General features: G+C 46.7%; 1 protein-coding gene across 1 annotated transcript in view; it reads left to right on the forward strand.

Moving 5' to 3' along the window:
- The window catches only part of LOC135239418 (astrotactin-2-like), a 383,732-nt gene that overhangs the window by 156,747 nt on the left and 206,480 nt on the right, over positions 1-20,505 (forward strand). Inside the window, exon 6 of the mRNA XM_064308056.1 lies at positions 15,296-15,400. Coding sequence (XP_064164126.1) covers positions 15,296-15,400 — 105 coding nt within the window. The remainder of the gene's footprint in view (positions 1-15,295; positions 15,401-20,505) is intronic.

Consider the following 20,505-nt stretch of genomic DNA (forward strand, 5'->3'; position numbering starts at 1 on the left):
AGTGCGTTCTCCCCGGCGTGTGTATGTGCGTCTGTGAGAGAGAGTGTGTATGTGTGTCTGTGTGAGAGAGCGTGTCCTGTGTGAGAGAGAGTGTGTATGTGTGTCTGTGTGAGAGAGAGAGAGTGTGTGAGAGAGAGTGTCATGTGTGTCTGTGTTTATTTAAGAGCATCATAAGGCGCTGATTGTGCTCACAGTGCGTTCTCCCCGGCGTGTGTATGTGTGTCTGTGTGAGAGAGCGTGCCCTGTGTGAGAGAGAGTGTGTATGTGTGTCTGTGTGAGAGAGAGTGTCATGTGTGTCTGTGTTTATTTAAGAGCATCGTAAGGCGCTGATTGTGCTCACAGTGCGTTCTCCCCTGTGTGTGTATGTGTGTCTGTGTGAGAGAGTGTGTATGTGTGTCTGTGTGAGAGAGCGTGTCCTGTGTGAGAGAGTGTGTATGTGCGTCTGTGTGAGAGAGCGTGTCCTGTGTGAGAGAGAGTGTGTATGTGTGTCTGTGTGAGAGAGCGTGTCCTGTGTGAGAGAGAGTGTGTATGTGTGTCTGTGTGAGAGAGAGAGAGTGTGTGAGAGAGAGTGTCATGTGTGTCTGTGTTTATTTAAGAGCATTGTAAGGTGCTGATTGTGCTCACAGTGCGTTCTCCCCTGTGTGTGTATGTGTGTCTGTGTGAGAGAGCGTGTCCTGTGTGAGAGAGAGTGTCATGTGTGTCTGTGTTTATTTAAGAGCATCATAAGGCGCTGATTGTGCTCACAGTGCGTTCTCCCCGGCGTGTGTGTATGTGTGTCTGTGTGAGAGAGAGAGTGTATCCTGTGTCTGTGTTTATTTAAGAGCATCGTAAGGCGCTGATTGTGCTCACAGTGCGTTCTCCCCGGCGTGTGTGTATGTGTGTCTGTGTGAGAGAGCGTGTCCTGTGTGAGAGAGAGTGTGTATGTGTGTCTGTGTGAGAGAGCGTGTCCTGTGTGAGAGAGTGTGTATGTGTGTCTGTGTGAGAGAGCGTGTCCTGTGTGAGAGAGAGTGTCCTGTGTGTCTGTGTTTATTTAAGAGCATCGTAAGGCGCTGATTGTGCTCACAGTGCGTTCTCCCCGGCGTGTGTATGTGCGTCTGTGTGAGAGAGCGTGTCCTGTGTGAGAGAGAGTGTGTATGTGTGTCTGTGTGAGAGAGCGTGTCCTGTGTGAGAGAGTGTGTATGTGTGTCTGTGTGAGAGAGCGTGTCCTGTGTGAGAGAGAGTGTCCTGTGTGTCTGTGTTTATTTAAGAGCATCGTAAGGCGCTGATTGTGCTCACAGTGCGTTCTCCCCGGCGTGTGTATGTGCGTCTGTGTGAGAGAGCGTGTCCTGTGTGAGAGAGAGTGTGTAGTGTGTCTGTGTGAGAGAGCGTGTCCTGTGTGAGAGAGTGTGTATGTGTGGTGTGTCTGTGTGAGAGAGCGTGTCCTGTGTGAGAGAGTGTGTATGTGTGTCTGTGTGAGAGAGCGTGTCCTGTGTGAGAGAGTGTGTATGTGTGTCTGTGTGAGAGAGCGTGTCCTGTGTGAGAGAGAGTGTGTATGTGTGTCTGTGTGAGAGAGCGTGTCCTGTGTGAGAGAGAGTGTGTATGTGTGTCTGTGTGAGAGAGAGAGAGTGTGTGAGAGAGAGTGTCATGTGTGTCTGTGTTTATTTAAGAGCATTGTAAGGTGCTGATTGTGCTCACAGTGCGTTCTCCCCTGTGTGTGTATGTGCGTCTGTGTGAGAGAGCGTGTCCTGTGTGAGAGAGAGTGTCATGTGTGTCTGTGTTTATTTAAGAGCATCATAAGGCGCTGATTGTGCTCACAGTGCGTTCTCCCCGGCGTGTGTATGTGTGTCTGTGTGAGAGAGCGTGCCCTGTGTGAGAGAGAGTGTGTATGTGTGTCTGTGTGAGAGAGAGTGTCATGTGTGTCTGTGTTTATTTAAGAGCATCGTAAGGCGCTGATTGTGCTCACAGTGCGTTCTCCCCTGTGTGTGTATGTGTGTCTGTGTGAGAGAGTGTGTATGTGTGTCTGTGTGAGAGAGCGTGTCCTGTGTGAGAGAGAGTGTCATGTGTGTCTGTGTTTATTTAAGAGCATCGTAAGGCGCTGGTTGTGCTCACAGTGCGTTCTCCCCGGCGTGTGTATGTGCGTCTGTGTGAGAGAGTGTGTAGTGTGTCTGTGTGAGAGAGAGTGTCATGTGTGTCTGTGTTTATTTAAGAGCATCGTAAGGCGCTGGTTGTGCTCACAGTGCGTTCTCCCCGGCGTGTGTATGTGCGTCTGTGTGAGAGAGTGTGTATGTGTGTCTGTGTGAGAGAGAGTGTCATGTGTGTCTGTGTTTATTTAAGAGCATCGTAAGGCGCTGGTTGTGCTCACAGTGCGTTCTCCCCGGCGTGTGTATGTGCGTCTGTGAGAGAGAGTGTGTATGTGTGTCTGTGTGAGAGAGCGTGTCCTGTGTGAGAGAGAGTGTGTATGTGTGTCTGTGTGAGAGAGAGAGAGTGTGTGAGAGAGAGTGTCATGTGTGTCTGTGTTTATTTAAGAGCATTGTAAGGTGCTGATTGTGCTCACAGTGCGTTCTCCCCTGTGTGTGTATGTGCGTCTGTGTGAGAGAGCGTGTCCTGTGTGAGAGAGAGTGTCATGTGTGTCTGTGTTTATTTAAGGCGCTGGTTGTGCTCACAGTGCGTTCTCCACTGTGTGTGTATGTGTGTCTGTGTGAGAGAGCGTGCCCTGTGTGAGAGAGAGTGTGTATGTGTGTCTGTGTGAGAGAGAGTGTCATGTGTGTCTGTGTTTATTTAAGAGCATCGTAAGGCGCTGATTGTGCTCACAGTGCGTTCTCCCCTGTGTGTGTATGTGTGTCTGTGTGAGAGAGTGTGTATGTGTGTCTGTGTGAGAGAGCGTGTCCTGTGTGAGAGAGAGTGTCATGTGTGTCTGTGTTTATTTAAGAGCATCGTAAGGCGCTGGTTGTGCTCACAGTGCGTTCTCCCCGGCGTGTGTATGTGCGTCTGTGTGAGAGAGTGTGTATGTGTGTCTGTGTGAGAGAGTGTGTATGTGTGTCTGTGTTTATTTAAGGCGCTGGTTGTGCTCACAGTGCGTTCTCCCCGGCGTGTGTATGTGCGTCTGTGTGAGAGAGTGTGTATGTGTGTCTGTGTGAGAGAGTGTGTATGTGTGTCTGTGTTTATTTAAGGCGCTGGTTGTGCTCACAGTGCGCTCTCCCCGGCGTGTGTCCTGTGGAAAGCCTGGAAGGGTTAATAAAGCGCAGTGCTCCCGCCTCCCCAGCCGGCCAGATTACTCCCCCGAGACAGCGGGCTGGAATGAGCGTTAAATCTGGGTCTTTTCCCCCCTCTGCCGCTTGCACAGAAGCACTTAACACATACCCAGCGTCCCCTGCGTAGACCGCGTCTCATTAACCTCACCCCCGGATTAGACCTCCCGTTAAGATCAGGCTAATATTTAAATGGACTCAAACCCGCAGAATACAAAATGTTGGATGTTGTGATGTCCTCTTCAGGTTTGAGAATTTTGAAAATGTGTTCCAGCCATCTTGGTACAGGAATATGGACTTGTTTATCGGTGCAGCAGTAATAATTTATATGATAATATCGCAACCCCGTATCATAGCAGACTGTAAAAAAACACATATCATGGATGGGACCGCAGGTCATTGTGTTCCGGCATACTGCTGTGTGTTGTTTTGTGTGTTTTTGTATGTGCGGCAGATTTCGTGAAATGTACTCAGTCAAATGTGACCTCTTCCGTGTGTGCAGTGTCAAAAGAATATTGGAGGTAGTTGTTATGGCATTGTGTGTGTGTGTTCTGTGACAGTGTGCTTGAACTATGTGCCTTAAAACCTGCATTACGCTACGCTGTCATATCTGTAATAAGCAGTCATAAGGGTGAATCCCAGCTTGTGATAGATGTCATAACACTTCATATTGTGATTTTTAAACTTTCCTGCGAACGGTGTTATGACATTTATCATGAAATAGAGTGTGCATTAGCTGGAACAGGCAGTGCCGTGAGCTTGTTTTATATGTGTGTGTGTGTGTGTGTGTGTGTGTGTGTACGCGTGTGTGTGTGTGTGTGCAGTAGCAGTTATACACACATACTGTTACACACTCATGCACACAGTGTTACACAGTCATAAAGGCCTTTACACAGTATTGACACATTCTATTACACACTCATTCAGAGTTACACGGTCATATAGGCCTTTGAACAGTTGTATAGCTGTGTGAACACTGCAGCAAATTGGCTACAAAGCTGTCATTCATACAGGCTGCAACAGTGCTTCATGTGTTAGCGTAGCATCATCAGTATAGCAGAGGTATTTACCCTCGCCTGTCGCTGACCGTAGAAATGTGTTACAGCCGTAGAAACGTGTTACAGCTCTGTACGCACACTGTAACACTGTTAAATAGGTTTGCCTGCACAGGACATTATAGAGCTCCCCTGCTCTCTGTTAAGGCAGCTAGGACAGTTAACCTCTCACTGCCATGAACAGCCCTCAACCCCCCCTCAATCACCCCCCACCCCCCCCCAAATCTGCTATTTGTAATTCTGTTCAGGCCCTACGAGCGCATAAGGAATGCTCTTCCTGTTTTGATTTCACTCCTATTTTTCTTTGACGTCTTTTGTGTGAACTGACAGGTCTATCTGCTTATCTTTATTTCCTCTCTCTCGCTCTTTCTCTCTCCCTCCCTCTCTCTCTCCCTCCCTCCCTCTCTCTCTCTCTGTCCCTCCTTTTCTCTTTCCCCCTCTCTCTCTCTCCTCTGTTTCTCTCTCTCTCTCTCTCTCTCTCTCTCACTCTGCCTCACACACACACACACACACACACAGGCAGTCACGCGCGCGCAGTCTTCACACACTCTCTCCTCCGCTCTAGATGAAGGCAGGCATCCCGGTCTGACGGATATCCGTACATAATTACACCCTCCCGCCATCCCGGTTAAATCACACTTAACCTTTTCAGGTTGAAACGGACGCATCGGGACCAGTCAGCCAGAGGCGGCGCAGGAACAATCGCGGCCATCCATCACCGCCATCGCCACGGCGCCCGCGCCGGAGACGCCACCGCCGCCGAGTGACAGCGTGCGGGCAGGACGGGGGGGGGGCGGTGGGGGATCATGTGACCTCCGGCACTCCCACAAAATGGCGATTAGCTTTAATCGCGTGCGACGCGGTCCCGCCCCCCCCTCCCCCCCACCCCCCCTCCGAAGCCTCCTCTCTAATCCCGTCACTCAAGAGGCGCGGCGGGAGGTGGGGGCGGAGCCGTACGGGCGTCACCGCCTCCGGCTCATTACACGCTCGCGCTGCGTGCGCCGCGGGAGAGACGATCCCGTCTCCTCGTTGAATAATTTACGCCCGCGTCGGCTCGCCGCGCTGATCGCTCGTAAACACGCGGGGGGGAGACGCGCGGCCTCAAGTGTCCGCTCTCGCGCGGCTCGCGAGTCCTGTCGGCTCACACCGCACGCGCTCTCACGCGCTCTCACGCGCTCCGTTTCCTCCTCCTGGAGATAGTGATGACGAGACAGGGCCTTCGTGAGTCAGCGCTGTTTTCCCACAATTAGGCCAGAGTTGTGCAGTGTGTGAGCTCCCGCTGCTCACACACTGAACTCTTCTGCACACTGACCTGCTCTACTGAGCTCCTCTACTGAGCTCCTCTACTGACCTGCTCTACTGAGCTCCTCTACTGAGCTCCTCTACTGACCTGCTCTACTGAGCTCCTCTACTGACCTCCTCTACTGACCTGCTCTACTGAGCTCCTCTACTGACCTCCTCTACTGAGCTCCTCTGGCCTATGTGACGGTTGTGCTGTTTCAGGATGACATTTATGGACACACTCATAAATGCACAGGAGTTGTATCGCACACTCATAAATGCACAGGAGTTGTATTGCACTCATAAATGCTCAGGAGTTGTATCGCACACTCATAAATGCACAGGAGTTGTATTGCACTCATAAATGCACAGGAGTTGTATCGCACACTCATAAATGCACAGGAGTTGTATTGCACTCTCATAAATGCACAGGAGTTGTATCGCACACTCATAAATGCACAGGAGTTGTATTGCACTCATAAATGCCCAGGAGTTGTATCGCACACTCGTAAATGCACAGGAGTTGTATTGCACTCATAAATGCACAGGAGTTGTATCGCACACTCATAAATGCACAGGAGTTGTATTGCACTCATAAATGCTCAGGAGTTGTATCGCACACTCATAAATGCACAGGAGTTGTATCGCACACTCATAAATGCACAGGAGTTGTATCGCACACTCATAAATGCACAGGAGTTGTATTGCACTCATAAATGCACAGGAGTTGTATTGTACTCATAAATGCACAGGAGTTGTATTGCACTCATAAATGCTCAGGAGTTGTATCGCACACTCATGAATGCACAGGAGTTGTATTGCACTCATAAATGCACAGGAGTTGTATCGCACACTTATAAATGCACAGGAGTTGTATTGCACTCATAAATGCACAGGAGTTGTATTGCACTCATAAATGCACAGGAGTTGTATTGCACTCATAAATGCACAGGAGTTGTATCGCACACTTATAAATGCACAGGAGTTGTATCGCACACTTATAAATGCACAGGAGTTGTATTGCACTCATAAATGCACAGGAGTTGTATTGCACTCATAAATGCACAGGAGTTGTATTGTACTCATAAATGCACAGGAGTTGTATTGCACTCATAAATGCACAGGAGTTGTATCGCACACTCATAAATGCACAGGAGTTGTATTGCACTCGTAAATGCACAGGAGTTGTATCGCACACTCATGAATGCACAGGAGTTGTATTGCACTCATAAATGCACAGGAGTTGTATCGCACACTTATAAATGCACAGGAGTTGTATCGCACACTCATAAATGCACAGGAGTTGTATCGCACACTCATAAATGCACAGGAGTTGTATTGCACTCATAAATGCACAGGAGTTGTATTGTACTCATAAATGCACAGGAGTTGAATCATACTATTATTAATGCTGATGGAGTCAGCAGAACCAGCCTCAGGGTTGGTGTTATCGTCAGAGTTGGTTTCATAACCGGAACAGGCACAGTATGGATTCTTCTTGAGTCAGAGAAACTCGGTTACGCTGGAGTAATTTTTTTTCAAAAGAAAGATGTCTTGAGAAAGGATTTTTTTTAAAATAAGCAAATGTAATTTTGGTAGCGACTGCAAGCATTGGCTAATGTTATATATAAAATAATAATAGCTAGTTAGGGCTAAACCAATGGTTTTCAGGCTCTTCTATAGGCCCACTATGTACACTGGGTTTTTTTTTCTTCTTTTTTTGTATCGTAATTGCAACCTCTGAGCAATAATTAGCTTTTAATTGCTCTTAATTAGGCACTTAATTTCCACCGAAGGATGATTTAGCATCTTAAGGACCCACTGTGTCAGAGATAGCTGTGTACGCCATGAAGAATCAATATTCCACATTCACACGCCAGGACTTTTAGCCCAATCGCATCGTCTGACGCCTCCATTTTCTCTAATGTGCTAAATGGCGCATTATTCATTTAGGAAGAGGTTGCGTTTCTGGGATTGATTCATGCACTGACTGACAGGTGAAGCTGTCGGGGCCCTAATCGGCGAAACTGCGGTCGCTTGGTCGCCCGAAATGAAACTGTGAGAGACGTGGCAGAGTTCAACGACAGAGAAAAAGGCGACGAGCCAGACCTGCAGTACGCTGGAGTACAGCGATGCTAGCAATGCTAGCAATCCTTACCAAAATGATGGCAGCTGATTGGGTCATTTCTGTGACACCATATATAATGAGTTCCATAATGTTTGGGACACAGACTTGTTAAATTTTTTTAAATTGATTTGGCTCTGTACTCCATTTTAGATTTGTAATCAAGGTGTCGATTCTCAGCTTTTGTTAAAGGGTATTTTTTTAATGCATTTTGGTTTCAGCAAGTAGAAATTACAGCACTTTTTATACACAGTCCCCCTATTTCAGGGCATCATAATGTTTGTGACAAATGGCTTCACAGGTGTTTCTGACGGGTCAGGTGTGTTCGGTTGCTACATGAGTGCCGGTATAAGAGAGCTTTCCGTGTACGATGTTGATCTCAGGCCTTTGATTGCCTTTGGAGTCTGTCACTGACATTTGTCAATATAAGGACCGGAGTTGTGCCAGTGAAAGTCAAGAACGTCATTATGAGGCAAAAGAGGTCAGAAACGTGCCCCCAACCTCGGTCTTCCCTAAATCAGCTGTTTGGAGCATCATCAAAACAGAGAGAACGGGGGAGCTCAGTAATCACATAGGGCCTGGTACGCCTAAGAAGAACTCTACGGTTGGTGACCAAAGAATTCTCACCATAATGAATGAAGACACCCACTCGCCTGTCTGACTGATCAGAAACACTCTTCAGGAGGCAGGTGTGGATGTGTCAGTGAGGGGTTCACAAACAGAACTACATGGGCTACACTGCAAGAGGCGAACCACTAGTTAGGCCAAAAGGAACTGCCTCAGATCCAAAGTGCCCCTCCTCGTCTGTGAAACATGCTGGTGGGTGTCATGTTTTGGACATGTATGGCTGCCACAGGTACTGGCTCACACGTCTTCATTGATGATGTAACTGCTGACAGCAGCAGCAGAATGAATTCTGAAGTGTACAGTACATCATGTATGCTTCAACCGAATGCCTCCAAACTCACTGGTTGTCACTTCAGCCTACAGCAAGACAAGCCCATACATACTGCTTAAGCAATGAAGCAGTTTTTCAGAGCCAACAACTGGAACATTCTTGACTGGCTAAGTCATTCACCCGATCTGAATCCAATCGAACATGCGTTAAGGCAATTAGGCCCCGATACTAGCAGGAGCTGAAGATGGCTGCAGTACAGGCCTGGCAGAGCATCACCAGGGAAGATACTCAGCACCTGGTGATGTTTATGGGTCACAGACTTCAAGCAGTCATTGCATGCAAAGGACATGTGGCAAAAGTACTAAACATGACTACTTTAATTTACAAAACATAAATATGTCCCAAACATTATGGTGCTCTGAAATGGGGGGCTGTGTATAGTCCTGTAATTTCTACATTGTGAATCAAAATTGTTTAAAAGCGGAGAGCGTGTACTTTAGCCACATGTGGAAAAAAAAATGTCTTTGTCCCAAACATCACGGAGTTCACTGTGTACTGTGTGTGCATGTGTATATGTAACTTGAACACAACAGTAAACAAGATTTAACTTTAAATTTCAGCCATGTTACTTACTGTTAGGCTGAATCCATTTTATTCTGACCAATCAGAAGCAATGTTGATATGTATCGCCAATATCCAATAAATACCCAAATATCAAACTTCCAGCTCTCCTGGTAGAAATACACAATTTACACAAAAAAAGTATTATGAGAATATTGTTTATTATTTGTAAGATAATTTCAAGGGTAAAATAGTTTAAAAGCATAGGCTGCATCTTTATCTTGTTACAGTTTGAAAGTGATTGTGGCGGTCTACATCGTGTGAGTGTAATGACCGCTATCACACGCTGTAGTGCAGTGGCGCACGTATGACCGCGCGGTGCTGACTTCGTGGCATATCGGTCCAGTGAACCGTGACCGTAGGAGCGACCGCACGGGGCTTTTAGGGGGAGTCGTTAACGTGTTTCTTATTGCGCTCCTCGCGCGTTCGCGGGGTGACTGTTCGTCTGCGCTGAAGCTCAGCTCTGAGTTTCCTCTGTTTGATCCGACAGCAGCCCGCGGGCCCTCCGATCTCCGTGCAAGCCTCGAACGGGAACAAATCCCCCCCCCCCCCCCCCGTGTCTGTTCTGCGACAGGAAAGAAAGTGGCATCGTTACCCCCCCCTCCCCATCCGCCTACCCCCCCCCCCCCTTCATCCCCCCTCCCGCCAGGATTTCGGCCGGCGCGCAGACGAGCGGCGAGCTCGTGCCAGAGACGCTCGCTTAAAGCGGGCCGTGATTGGGCCGTTTAAATCGCTCTCAGCCGCCGTTTACGGGGAGGCTGGATGTAACCGAAGGGATTTTGGGGGGGGATTTGGATCCCGGCGGCGGCACCTCCCTCGCACCTCGCGTCGTCCTCTCCGTACCTTGAGTGGGGGGTACTTACAGCAAATCGCCACGCTCCGTGCGCTCGGGTCTTTAAATCGAGTGACTGAACAAAAAAAAAACAACATGAAAAAACTACTTATGTAACTGGCCTTCGATTCTGCCGTCTGCCAAGCGAATGAATGGCATCGCTTTTTCAAAGTCAAATACGAGTTTCCCTGGTATTCAAAGGAGTTTGCTTTAGAATGTTGTCCCTCGGTTGAAGCCCAGTGTTTTTCATATACCTGTTTTTTAAATGTCTTTTTCGTAGCGATTAGACACAAAAAGCTACTTTACAGCACGGTGGCTGCTTGTGCCTAATTTACAGAGCGAAGACTCCTGATTATGGAGTCTGATTAGCTTTAGGCCCCTTTTGAGTGTCTCTGCTTGTTTTACTCATCCCCGGCTCCTCTGTGGCTTCGTGTGCGTTTCAGAGGCTTGATCCCCAGGCTCACTGCCCTTAAGCCCCATTAATCAGCCCGGAGACAAATCAATCTGTCCTCTGTCTGTGGCAACGTTGCCCAGCTGCAGCTAGGACCTTATCGTGAGTGAGTGAGTGAGTGAGTCGTTGAGTCAATGAGTGAGTCAGCAAGTGAGTGAGTCAGCAACTGAGTCCGCGAGTGAGTGAGTCGTTGAGTCAATGAGTGAGTCAGCAACTGAGTCAGCGAGTGAGTGAGTGAGTCCGTGAGTCAGCAATGAGTGAGTGAGTCAGCGAGTGAGTGAATCAGTCAGTCAGTGAATCAAACTTACCAACTGAGTGATGGACGGATGGTTCCATATCCGTGCTATGCATTAAGCCAAACATTGTCCAAGCGGTACAGATTAATAATATGCAAAAACTGAAAACAAGAAAAAAAATCAACTGCACCAGAGATTGGTGTAAAGAAAAAAAAATTAAAAAGAAATGGCACCTAGTAATTCATTTGCATTCAGCAGAGATGTGTGGGGACCAGCTGGGGAACGCAGGCAAGAGAGGAACCTGAAGAAAGAGTCATTAACAACACGACTATTTATACCCCCAAAAAAACACCTGCACATTTAAATCCTAACCCAGCAGACGTGCAGACATCGGTCACATCGCAATAGTTCTAAAGAGTACAAAACTGTAAACTTTCTTTACATGGAGTTGTTTGAAAGTAGAGTCATTACCCCAGCTGGAACATCACACTGCATAAATCAAAAGAAAAATAAAAGGAATATTAATCCGGGGCGATTTCCCAACAAGGCTGCTTTCAAATATATTTTTTTATTGATTCCTTCTTTTTTTTTTGCATTTAATGAACCCGATTTTTTATTGAATTCAGCAGTGAGAAAGCCACTAATTTATATGTAGACAGATTTGGAGAGTGAGCGTATATTTTAATGCATCCTTTAACAATGAGGAAGCATGGCAGAGTAATAAGGGGCTTTTTATTGCTTCCATTATTGAGCAGCAGTGCAGCAATCCTACTGTGTCTCTGCTCAGAGCAGACTGGTGCTGGAATTCAAGCTCCTGTAGCATCCTGCCTGAGAATACAGACAGCTGTGCGGTCCTGTACTGGCTCAGACAGCGCTGTCAGGTCGTAGGTCCGCTGTGGGCGATCAGGACACTTGCTGTCCAAGGTCCTGTAGGCTTCCTGCTGTGGAGGGAACAGGCACAGCTGCTGTCCAAGGTCCTGTAGGTTCCCTGGCTGTGGAGGAAAGACAGCTGTTCCAAGGTCCTGTAGGCTTCCCTGGCTGTGGGAGGGATCAGGCACAGCTGCTGTCCAAGGTCCTGTAGGCTTCCCTGGCTGTGGAGGCAAACAGACACTGCTGCTGTCCAAGGTCCTGTAGGCTTCCCTGGCTGTGGGAGGGAACAGGCACAGCTGCTGTCCAAGGTCCTGTAGGCCTCCCTGTCTGTGGGAGGGAACAGGCACAGCTGCTGTCCAAGGTCCTGTAGGCCTCCCTGTCTGTGGGAGGGAACAGGCACAGCTGCTGTCCAAGGTCCTGTAGGCCTTCCTGCTTCCTGCTACTCCTGAGAGGAGTCTGTGTCTGTGTGTCTGTGTTTGTGTGAGTCAGTATGTGAACATCCATCACCCCATAGAGCCCGAGGATCAGTGTGAATAACTCTGTTACTGTAGCTGAGGAAAGGTGCAGTTTTAGCAAGGCTGGGCTCCAGCAAAGGAGAGCGAACAAATATCAAATGATGAAAATGTAATCACGGGGGGCAATATTTTTACCTGCATCAGGAGCAGCCGACAAAAAAACTCTGACAATGCGTTGACCTTAAGCCATTGGATAGTCTCAGTGTTAAAAAAAATATGCGTTTCTGTTTGCAAGTGCAAAGCCTTGTTTTTAACATTATCGAGCCAGCAGTGCTAGAGAACGTGTAGGCCTCCTCGCTGGCCCAGCTCTCTGACCTGTGGCCTCGGTTGTACCGTGCGAAACCAGCACCGAGCACCATCCATTCCTGAGGCAAGACGGAGCACATAAATTTTGTATTTTTTGGAGGAGCTTGCCTGTAAAATTCTGGGCTCGGCGTAACCACGGCAATAGAAGCTCAGTGTTCCGTAACCTGGAAAATCTTTCCCTCCGCCAGTTACCGTGGCGATGCTCAGGGCTCTAACCCCCAATTTCTGCGGTGAGCCTGATCACCATGCACACGGGACATTTAATGTGATCACATGATTATAACATGACAGCGGTAGTGACAGTGACACAAGTAAGAATGCACAAACTTGTGGGTAATAATAATGGTAACGACTGATTGGCCGCACGCAATGCCCTGAAGGAAATATCATTGGGTATTATGGCATGACCGTCATTGGGCTCTAAACATATGATACATCAGGTCAGATGTCTGTCCACTCTGAGAAGTGATACAGAAAGAAATGTCATATCAAAATACAGATGAAGTGAGCTGGGCAGAGCCGTTAAGACTGACTTACGCCGACAATCCAATGTGTGTGTGTGTGTGTGTGTGTGTGTAGCTCTATACGTATGTGTGTGTGAGAGAGAGAGAGAGAGAAAAGAGGCTTATATCTCTCAAAGATAACCAAGCTCTCATACGAATGGCAGAGCCCTGATATAAGAATTGTATGAATAATTCCTGCCTAAACTTGTGTATCATTGTCGATGTTTAAGGAACTGAGGGAGGGAAAGAGTTGTTGTGAGTTGGTACTTTTGCCCCCTTTATCTCTTTCTCAGAGGGTGAAGTACTGCTCTCTATAAAAACAAAGAATAAAGTGAGAAAACAGGAAAGGAGGATGGAGGGAGTTGAGGAGGAAAAGAGAGAATGTGAGAGACGTGCAGGTGATGGAGTTCGAGGTGAGAGAGAATAGAGAAGGGGAAACTGAGAGAGAGGTGAGGTTGTGTGTGTGTGTGTGTGTGTGTACCTCTATATGTGTGTGTGTGTACACCTCTATGCGTGTGTGTATGTGTGTGTGTGTGTGTGTGTGTGTGTGTGCCTCTATATGTGTGTGTGTACACCTCTATGCTTGTGTGTATGTGTGTGTACCTCTATATGTGTGTGTGTACACCTCTATGCATGTGTGTATGTGTGTGTGTGTGTGTGTGTGTGAGTGTGTGTGTGTGTGTGTGTGTGTGTGTGCCTCTATATGTGTGTGTGTACACCTCTATGCGTGTGTGTATGTGCCTGTGAGTATCCGTGCCTTTGTATATTTGACTTGTGTGGGTGTTTCACAGATGCAGGGTACTCTGTGAAGGGAACGGGGTTTAGGGTGAGCTGATGACAGTTGAAACTCGGGCAGATGGGTCTCCTGCTTCGCCCGTTCCTTCCCTCAATCGAACGGTACACTGAGCCAAACGGAACAGAGCGATTGATGGAACCGTCCGGCGTCCCTGGAACCCGCAGCCCATTGGCTGACGGACGCTCCCCAAGTGACGCTGAATGATCTTCCGATCATCGCCCCAGCCCGGCTGGCCAACCCCGCCAAACTTGTGCCGCTTTTCCGCCGTTTTTATTCGAGCCGGACTTGTGTCGTGCCTTCCCGCTGTCTGAGCCCGTCGAGCTCCCCGCTGCCTGTCACGGCCTTGAAGGCCCCTCCCACACGCGGCCCCTCCCACAATCGGCCCAGCCCCTCCCACACTCGGCCGTCAGCCACGTCACCCCTCCAATCCCGCCAGTCAGTACTTCTGAACCGGCGCTATTTTAAAGAATGGAGACACACAAAGATTTTTTTTCCCAGTTGAAGTCCCGTCACGCAGAATAAAGAGCGTTTTCTTTTCCCCTCGTCCTCGCCTCGGCGTGCTCTGCTGGAATGAGCGCGCCGGCGAGGCCAGCGGCGCGCGGCTCCTCTGACAGCCGCGTCCCGGGCGCCCGAGCCGCCTGCTCGACCGCGCCGCTCGGCCTCGTCTGTCGCCCTCGAGCCCGGACTGCCGAAACGACGCTTCCGTTCTGGCGCGCGCCGTCGGCACGACGCGAAGGCTTTCTACAGTTTATCTATTCGCGTTTTTTTAAATCGCTGTCGAAATCATGACTGAAAGCAGGTTGGTCACGTGACTGCCCGACACCTATGAAATGTTGAAGTGTTTCTGTCTCTCTCTTTTTTTTTTTTCCCTCGCTCGTTTCTAATAATGGGGGTGTGACTGCGTGCGCTTCAACCTTGAAGCATAGTGACTGCGTGTGTCTGACATGCCCGCTGTATTGCAGTGATTGCCCTACATGGATCTGCATGGATTCTGCTTTTTTTCGTGTTACCTGCCCAGGGACAACAGATACATTTTAGATTGACAGTTAATTCTGGGACGGCCAAGTGACTGGTAAATGTTCCTCTCGGATGGATCGATGTATGGATGGGTAGATGGACGGATGGATGGATGGATGGATGGGTAGATGGACGGATGGATGGATGGATGGATGGGTGGACACTCGTATTCTCAAAAGGGATAAAATCCCTCGGCCCTGGGCTCTTGTTAAAGCTGATCAGGGTGTCTGTGTACAGGCTAATCTTTCAGCTCATTTGCACACACCTCTCTGTGTGCTCAGAAGTAACATTTCAGACTGTCAGGCTGAAAAAAAAAACGTTTAAATTATGTAAAAACCATGTTTTGTCAAGGGAAAAACCCCCAAAATAAATAATAAAACAAGGTCTCATCCGTTCTGAGAGATAAATATTAAAAATTATTAACTATGATTTCCCTGCTTCCCAATTATGTTCACGTTTGACTGTAATAAATTCAGTCGATCTACGGGGAAATTAAAAAAGAAAATGACTGGAGGAAAAAAAAACGGGCTAAAAGAGGTGCGTGTCTGCCTTCTTCCCCTAGGGGGCAGTGTGTTCGGGCATTCCGGATACTCGGGACCAGAGGCGCAGGACGAGAACCAGCTGAAGTTCTTCACAGAGCAGCACAGGGGGCGCCGCCGCAGTAAAGGTGCAGTAAAAACTGTGAAATCCCGTGTCTGTGAAAGCCCGTGTCTGTGAAATCATGTGTCTGTGAAAGCCCGTGTCTGTGAAAGCCCGTGTCTGTGAGCGCCGCTCAACCTTACATTAGATTACAGGCGTTTAGCAGACGCTCTTATCCAGAGCGATTTACACAACTTTTTACACAGCATTTTACATTGCATCCATTTATACAGCTGGATATATACTGAAGCAATGCAGGTTAAGCACCTTGCTCAAGGGTACAACGGCAGTGTCCTGTCTAGGAGTCATACCTGTGACCTTTAGTTTACAGGACCAGCTCCTTACCCATTACACTACACTGCCATCCGCCTTATGCTGATAGAATCCGTTAGGACAATCGTGTTCACTCCTGTTCACTCATGCAGTCTTGTGTGTCCGACTGGGTACTCAAGAGCTACAGGAAGTAAGAACTGACGTGTGTCAATGATGTGCTCTCTGTTGATATGGAGCAACAGGAACTCTCAATGTTTGAGTGCTGCTGTGAACCATCTTACGATTTTCAGTTGCCCATTGTGCCTCTGGAAGACCTGTTTTCATTTGCTTGTTGTTCGGTAAGTTATGGAAGTACTGAAGGGCTGAGCCAGGTGTCTGAAAAGATTCACCAGGAGGATCTGGGAGTGCACCATTGCTTAGTACCTTTTAGATGAAACAAGTTCCAAAATGGAGGTCTTACTTTTAATCTTTAACGTTAGCTCCAAAATTGAGGTCTTTATCTGTATCTTTAAGGTAAAACAAGTTCCAAAATGGAGGTTTTTCCCTGTATATTTACAGTGAGAAAGCTCCAAAGTGGAGCTTTTTTCCTATGTATATAAGGTGAAGCAATCTTCAAAATGGAGGTCGTTTGCACCCAGGCCAAATAGAGGGACAAGTTCTAGTGCAACCCAAAGTGTTTCTCCTTTGGCTGAATTTATTTCTGACAGGAGAGAGTGTGAAGGGGGGAGAAACAGCAGCTGTTTGAGGAAGGAATTTTCCACAGAAAGCATTTTTCTAGAAGTCCAAACACCAACTTTGCCAAAACAATCGTGAAAGAACAGCGCTGACCTGGAACAAAACAGAGGGACTGAGTCCCGCCAAGGGTCTGAAGATTTTAGCGCAGGTTGCACTCTAAAAAAAAATCGTCATGCTCATTCGCTGAGCGTTGTCCAAAGAAATGCGAATTTCCAGTCCGGAAGCAGAGGACCGAACCACTGTCGACGGAAGGATCGCATTTATATAGCCCCTTTAAACTCCTGATCTCAAAACACTGTTCAGCCAAACTGCCAGGTGTCCTTGAGAAAGGTTGCTAACCTGAAACACAAAGGGCCAATCCAGCAGCGTAGATCAATAATGAGAGGGCGGAGTAAGTGTTCTGTGTTCCGTTAAGTAAACAAAACGTGTAAAGTTTGAAATTACAAAGTAATCACACAAGTTTAGTTACGTATAGCTTAAGAAAAAAAAAACAGCAAAACAAAACAAAAAAAAAGAAAACATTTGTACCCTATGCCGTACATATAATAATAACATTATCCATTCCGTGCTTTTCTTGTAGGTGCACAAAGCACTTTGCAGACTATTTAAAAGACATCGGTATGCGTGCTCGGCATAATTTATGACTGTTCAAATGATGGATGTGCATCTTGGGTTCAGATGCAAATGTGGCGCTAGAAAATAAAATGGAGTAGTTTCGTGAGAGTTCTGTCACTGTGAGTACTGAAGACAGCCTCTTGCTATTTCTGACAGTTAACGACCTGCGACTCGCCGCGCTTCTAGCTGAACTGAGGTAATCGCACAAATTAAGTGAGAAGTAGGCTATGGGAGAGAGCGGACATGATTGCTGTAAGATCTTCCCGTTTATTTACACGGGTAATAAGAATTTTTCTATTCTCCCAATTTAATTTACTAATTTGACAGCTGTTTTTGACAGTTTTTGCAATATGTGGCCTAAATCATTAGCGTTTAGTTCTCATTTTAATTCATCACAAATAAATGGGTAAATACTAACACCGGCAGTTAACCATAACTTTATAACATTAAATAATAATCTTGGCCTACCTGGCAACATCTCACCAGGTAGCTGGTGGTTAACCAGCATTAATTAATTTGTAAAATTAATTTATTTAAAAAAAAGTAAATTTGACGGTAAAGGCGGAGAACCGATGTCAGTGTATGATACGCCCACGATGATTCGGGGGCGAAGACAAATTTCGTCTGCTTCTAAAAAAAAAAAAGCCGACTGCACGTGGGCAGACTGTGGGTCTGGCAAGACTATATCTATGATAAAAGTGAGGCATCAGTCATTAGAAGCGCCTTCTGCGGCGCCGTTCCAGTTGTTGTTTGTGCCTTCAAATGATTAAATACAACAACGGTAAGAAAGACCGTTCTCCTGCCTCGGAGCCGTCAAAGAGGGCCGCTAATTCAGTTGAAGGCTAGAATAATTACAGCTACGCAGGCAGTCCCGCTGTTGCTAAGAGCTCTCTCGCCAGCTAGCGCTATCAGAACATCCGCACGGAGACGGGACGATTAGGGAGACTAGTTAAAATAATGAAGATGACGGCGTCAGTAATTAGGATGATCAGTTATTTCCTGTTTCACTCCACCTCTGATTTATTTGTGCGACAGGGCTCGTGGGTCCTTGAGGATATTTCTCTCTCGGAGAGGGATTAGCTTCATTCATCTCCCGCTGTCTCAATGAGTCAAGGGCCTTCTTTTCCTCAAAGCAAATGTTTTATTTATGCGTTGTCTCTTTGTTTGTTTTATTTTTGTTTTAAATAGCCTACAACCGGACGACGGTAACGTGGACGGCAGTAAAATAGCGGTATTCAGCCAAGAACGACGTTCTGTAAACGGAATATGTGGTTCTGAAAAGTTAACCATGCAAAAATAAAGCATTAATAATTATATTGTAAATTATTAACAAAGACACTGTTCATGTTTTGTCCACAAATGGAGGGCTGTGCGGTTACCTGATTAAGAAAATGTAGGCCTATAATATGAGCTGCCGTGTCTCATGTCTAGCAATATATTTTATTTTCTTATGTAGAATTTTATGAACTTATGTAACTGCATTATTATTTATATGATGAGTATCATAAAGTGTCTAAAATATAAAGCGTCACCCAATATATGTTCAGTGAATATATTACAACATATATAAATAGTTGGACGTTCTTGACTTTTGCAACCAGTAGTTCCCTCCTCCCAGCAGAGGGCGCAGTAGGCTCTGTAGGCTGTTCTCCAGTAACTTAAACAATCATCCCATTGCAGTAGGCTACATTAATCACGGCAGCTAATCATCTTATTAGCACAGGTGAATAAGATGGGAGGCATGGGGATTGGCTTTGACGAAAATGCGTTTTGACACCTTGTCACTTAACGCTCAGCTGAACAGAGGGGACACAGCGTTACCACCGAGAGGAAAGAAACCACATTTATTTTGTGTGAGGAAAATAAATCCTCGCAGTTCTGAGAAAACCATGAGCTGGCTACAGGAGGCGTGTTTTGTTCTAAAGTGGATCTGTGTTATTGGAGGCGGGGTGGGGAGTTCTTTTTTTGTTGGTTTTTTTTTTTTTTTTTTTGCAACTCCACTGAAAGCTTTTTTTTTTTTTTTTTTGTTTTTTTTTTTTTTTTACACAGATGGTTTAACACCCTGTCCGAAAAAATCAATAAAATAAAAAGCTAATTCGTTCAGAATACATGCATGCACAAATGGTGAGCACTATGCAGAATGTTGTGGTTATAGAAATGAATCATTAATGAGTCAACTTAAATGCATGAGCTAGCTAGAGAACAGCAGATGAAAGCGATGTTTGGTTCACTTTCATATTTTAAGTAGGCTACAATTTGTCTTCAATGGGCCTATCTCACTTCAGCCCCGAAGTGTTAGATGGATTTCGTCTAGATGTTAGTATTCACTTTAAGGAATGAGCATATTCGTGTTGATTGCGCCATTTTTGCAACTGAAGTTTTGTGAAACCAGAAGAGGCGATGCTCTGCATTTGTTTATTTCCGTTCTATGGCCGTTAGATTTGAAACAGGCCGATTCTTTTTCTAATTGGTTCTTTATTGTAGTATTGATCGCGCACACGTCTGTGCTGTTTTATCTCACGTCTCTGGGATTAGCGTGAGACTGTCCATTGTGATGTCACAACAGCGATGGCACGATCGCGTCACCTGACCACGTGACTGTGTTATCGCCTTCTGAAGACTTCTTCTGCGGTCGGTTCCCTTTCAGAGAGTAGACAGGCTTTGCGTGTCGTCCATGTAATCCTACAGCGGCGTCACCAAATTTCTGAACGGGTTTCTGAAAGGCAAAACCAGCCGCGATGAAAGGGTTTGCACACCCGGTGCGCGCAATTATATGAATCATGTGCCATTGATTCAGAGCCTGATTCTGATGCTGAATTTTAAATGTGTTTGCTGTTTAGCTAACATGCATCAATCTTGTTAGTCACAATATGGCAGAAGCATATGTTTTTTTCCCTCCCCCCCAACAGTTCCACAACAGTACTCTGTCATACGTATATTTACAATCAGGCATTTAGCAAGCACTCTTTTCCTGAGTGACTTACAGCTTATATTCTTTACATACAATCCATTTATACAGCTGGATATTTGCTGAAGCAATTAAAGCTAAGTGCCTTGCTCAAGGGTACAAAGGCAGCGTCCTACCTGAAAATCGATTCAGCAACCTTGGAGTTTCAAGCCCAGTTGCCTGCCCATTATGCCTGCGCTAATTAAAAAAGCCCAGTGCACACAGGTTTGCACAACCAAGACACTTCTGGTGGTTGCCATGGCGTGATGTGTACCAGCGATCCTGAAGCAGTGCTTTGGGAGTCATTCTGTGTGAACTACATGTTAATAATGCTCAGGGTCTAAACAGCAATGGGGCAGTTTCCAACATCTTTGATGTGGACATGCGGTCTGTATTTTTAGGCTGGCCCTATTGGAGTTTCCACCATCTTTGATGTGGACAGACGGTCTGTATTTTTAGGCTGGCCCTATTGGAGTGAAGTGGTAGTGGGGTACCGGAGTAGTTTCCACCATCTTTGATGTGGACAGACGGTCTGTATTTTAGGCTGGCCCTATTGGAGTGAA

This window comes from Anguilla rostrata, chromosome 14 (genome assembly GCF_018555375.3).
Source record: "Anguilla rostrata isolate EN2019 chromosome 14, ASM1855537v3, whole genome shotgun sequence".
NCBI classification, from domain to species: domain Eukaryota; kingdom Metazoa; phylum Chordata; class Actinopteri; order Anguilliformes; family Anguillidae; genus Anguilla; species Anguilla rostrata.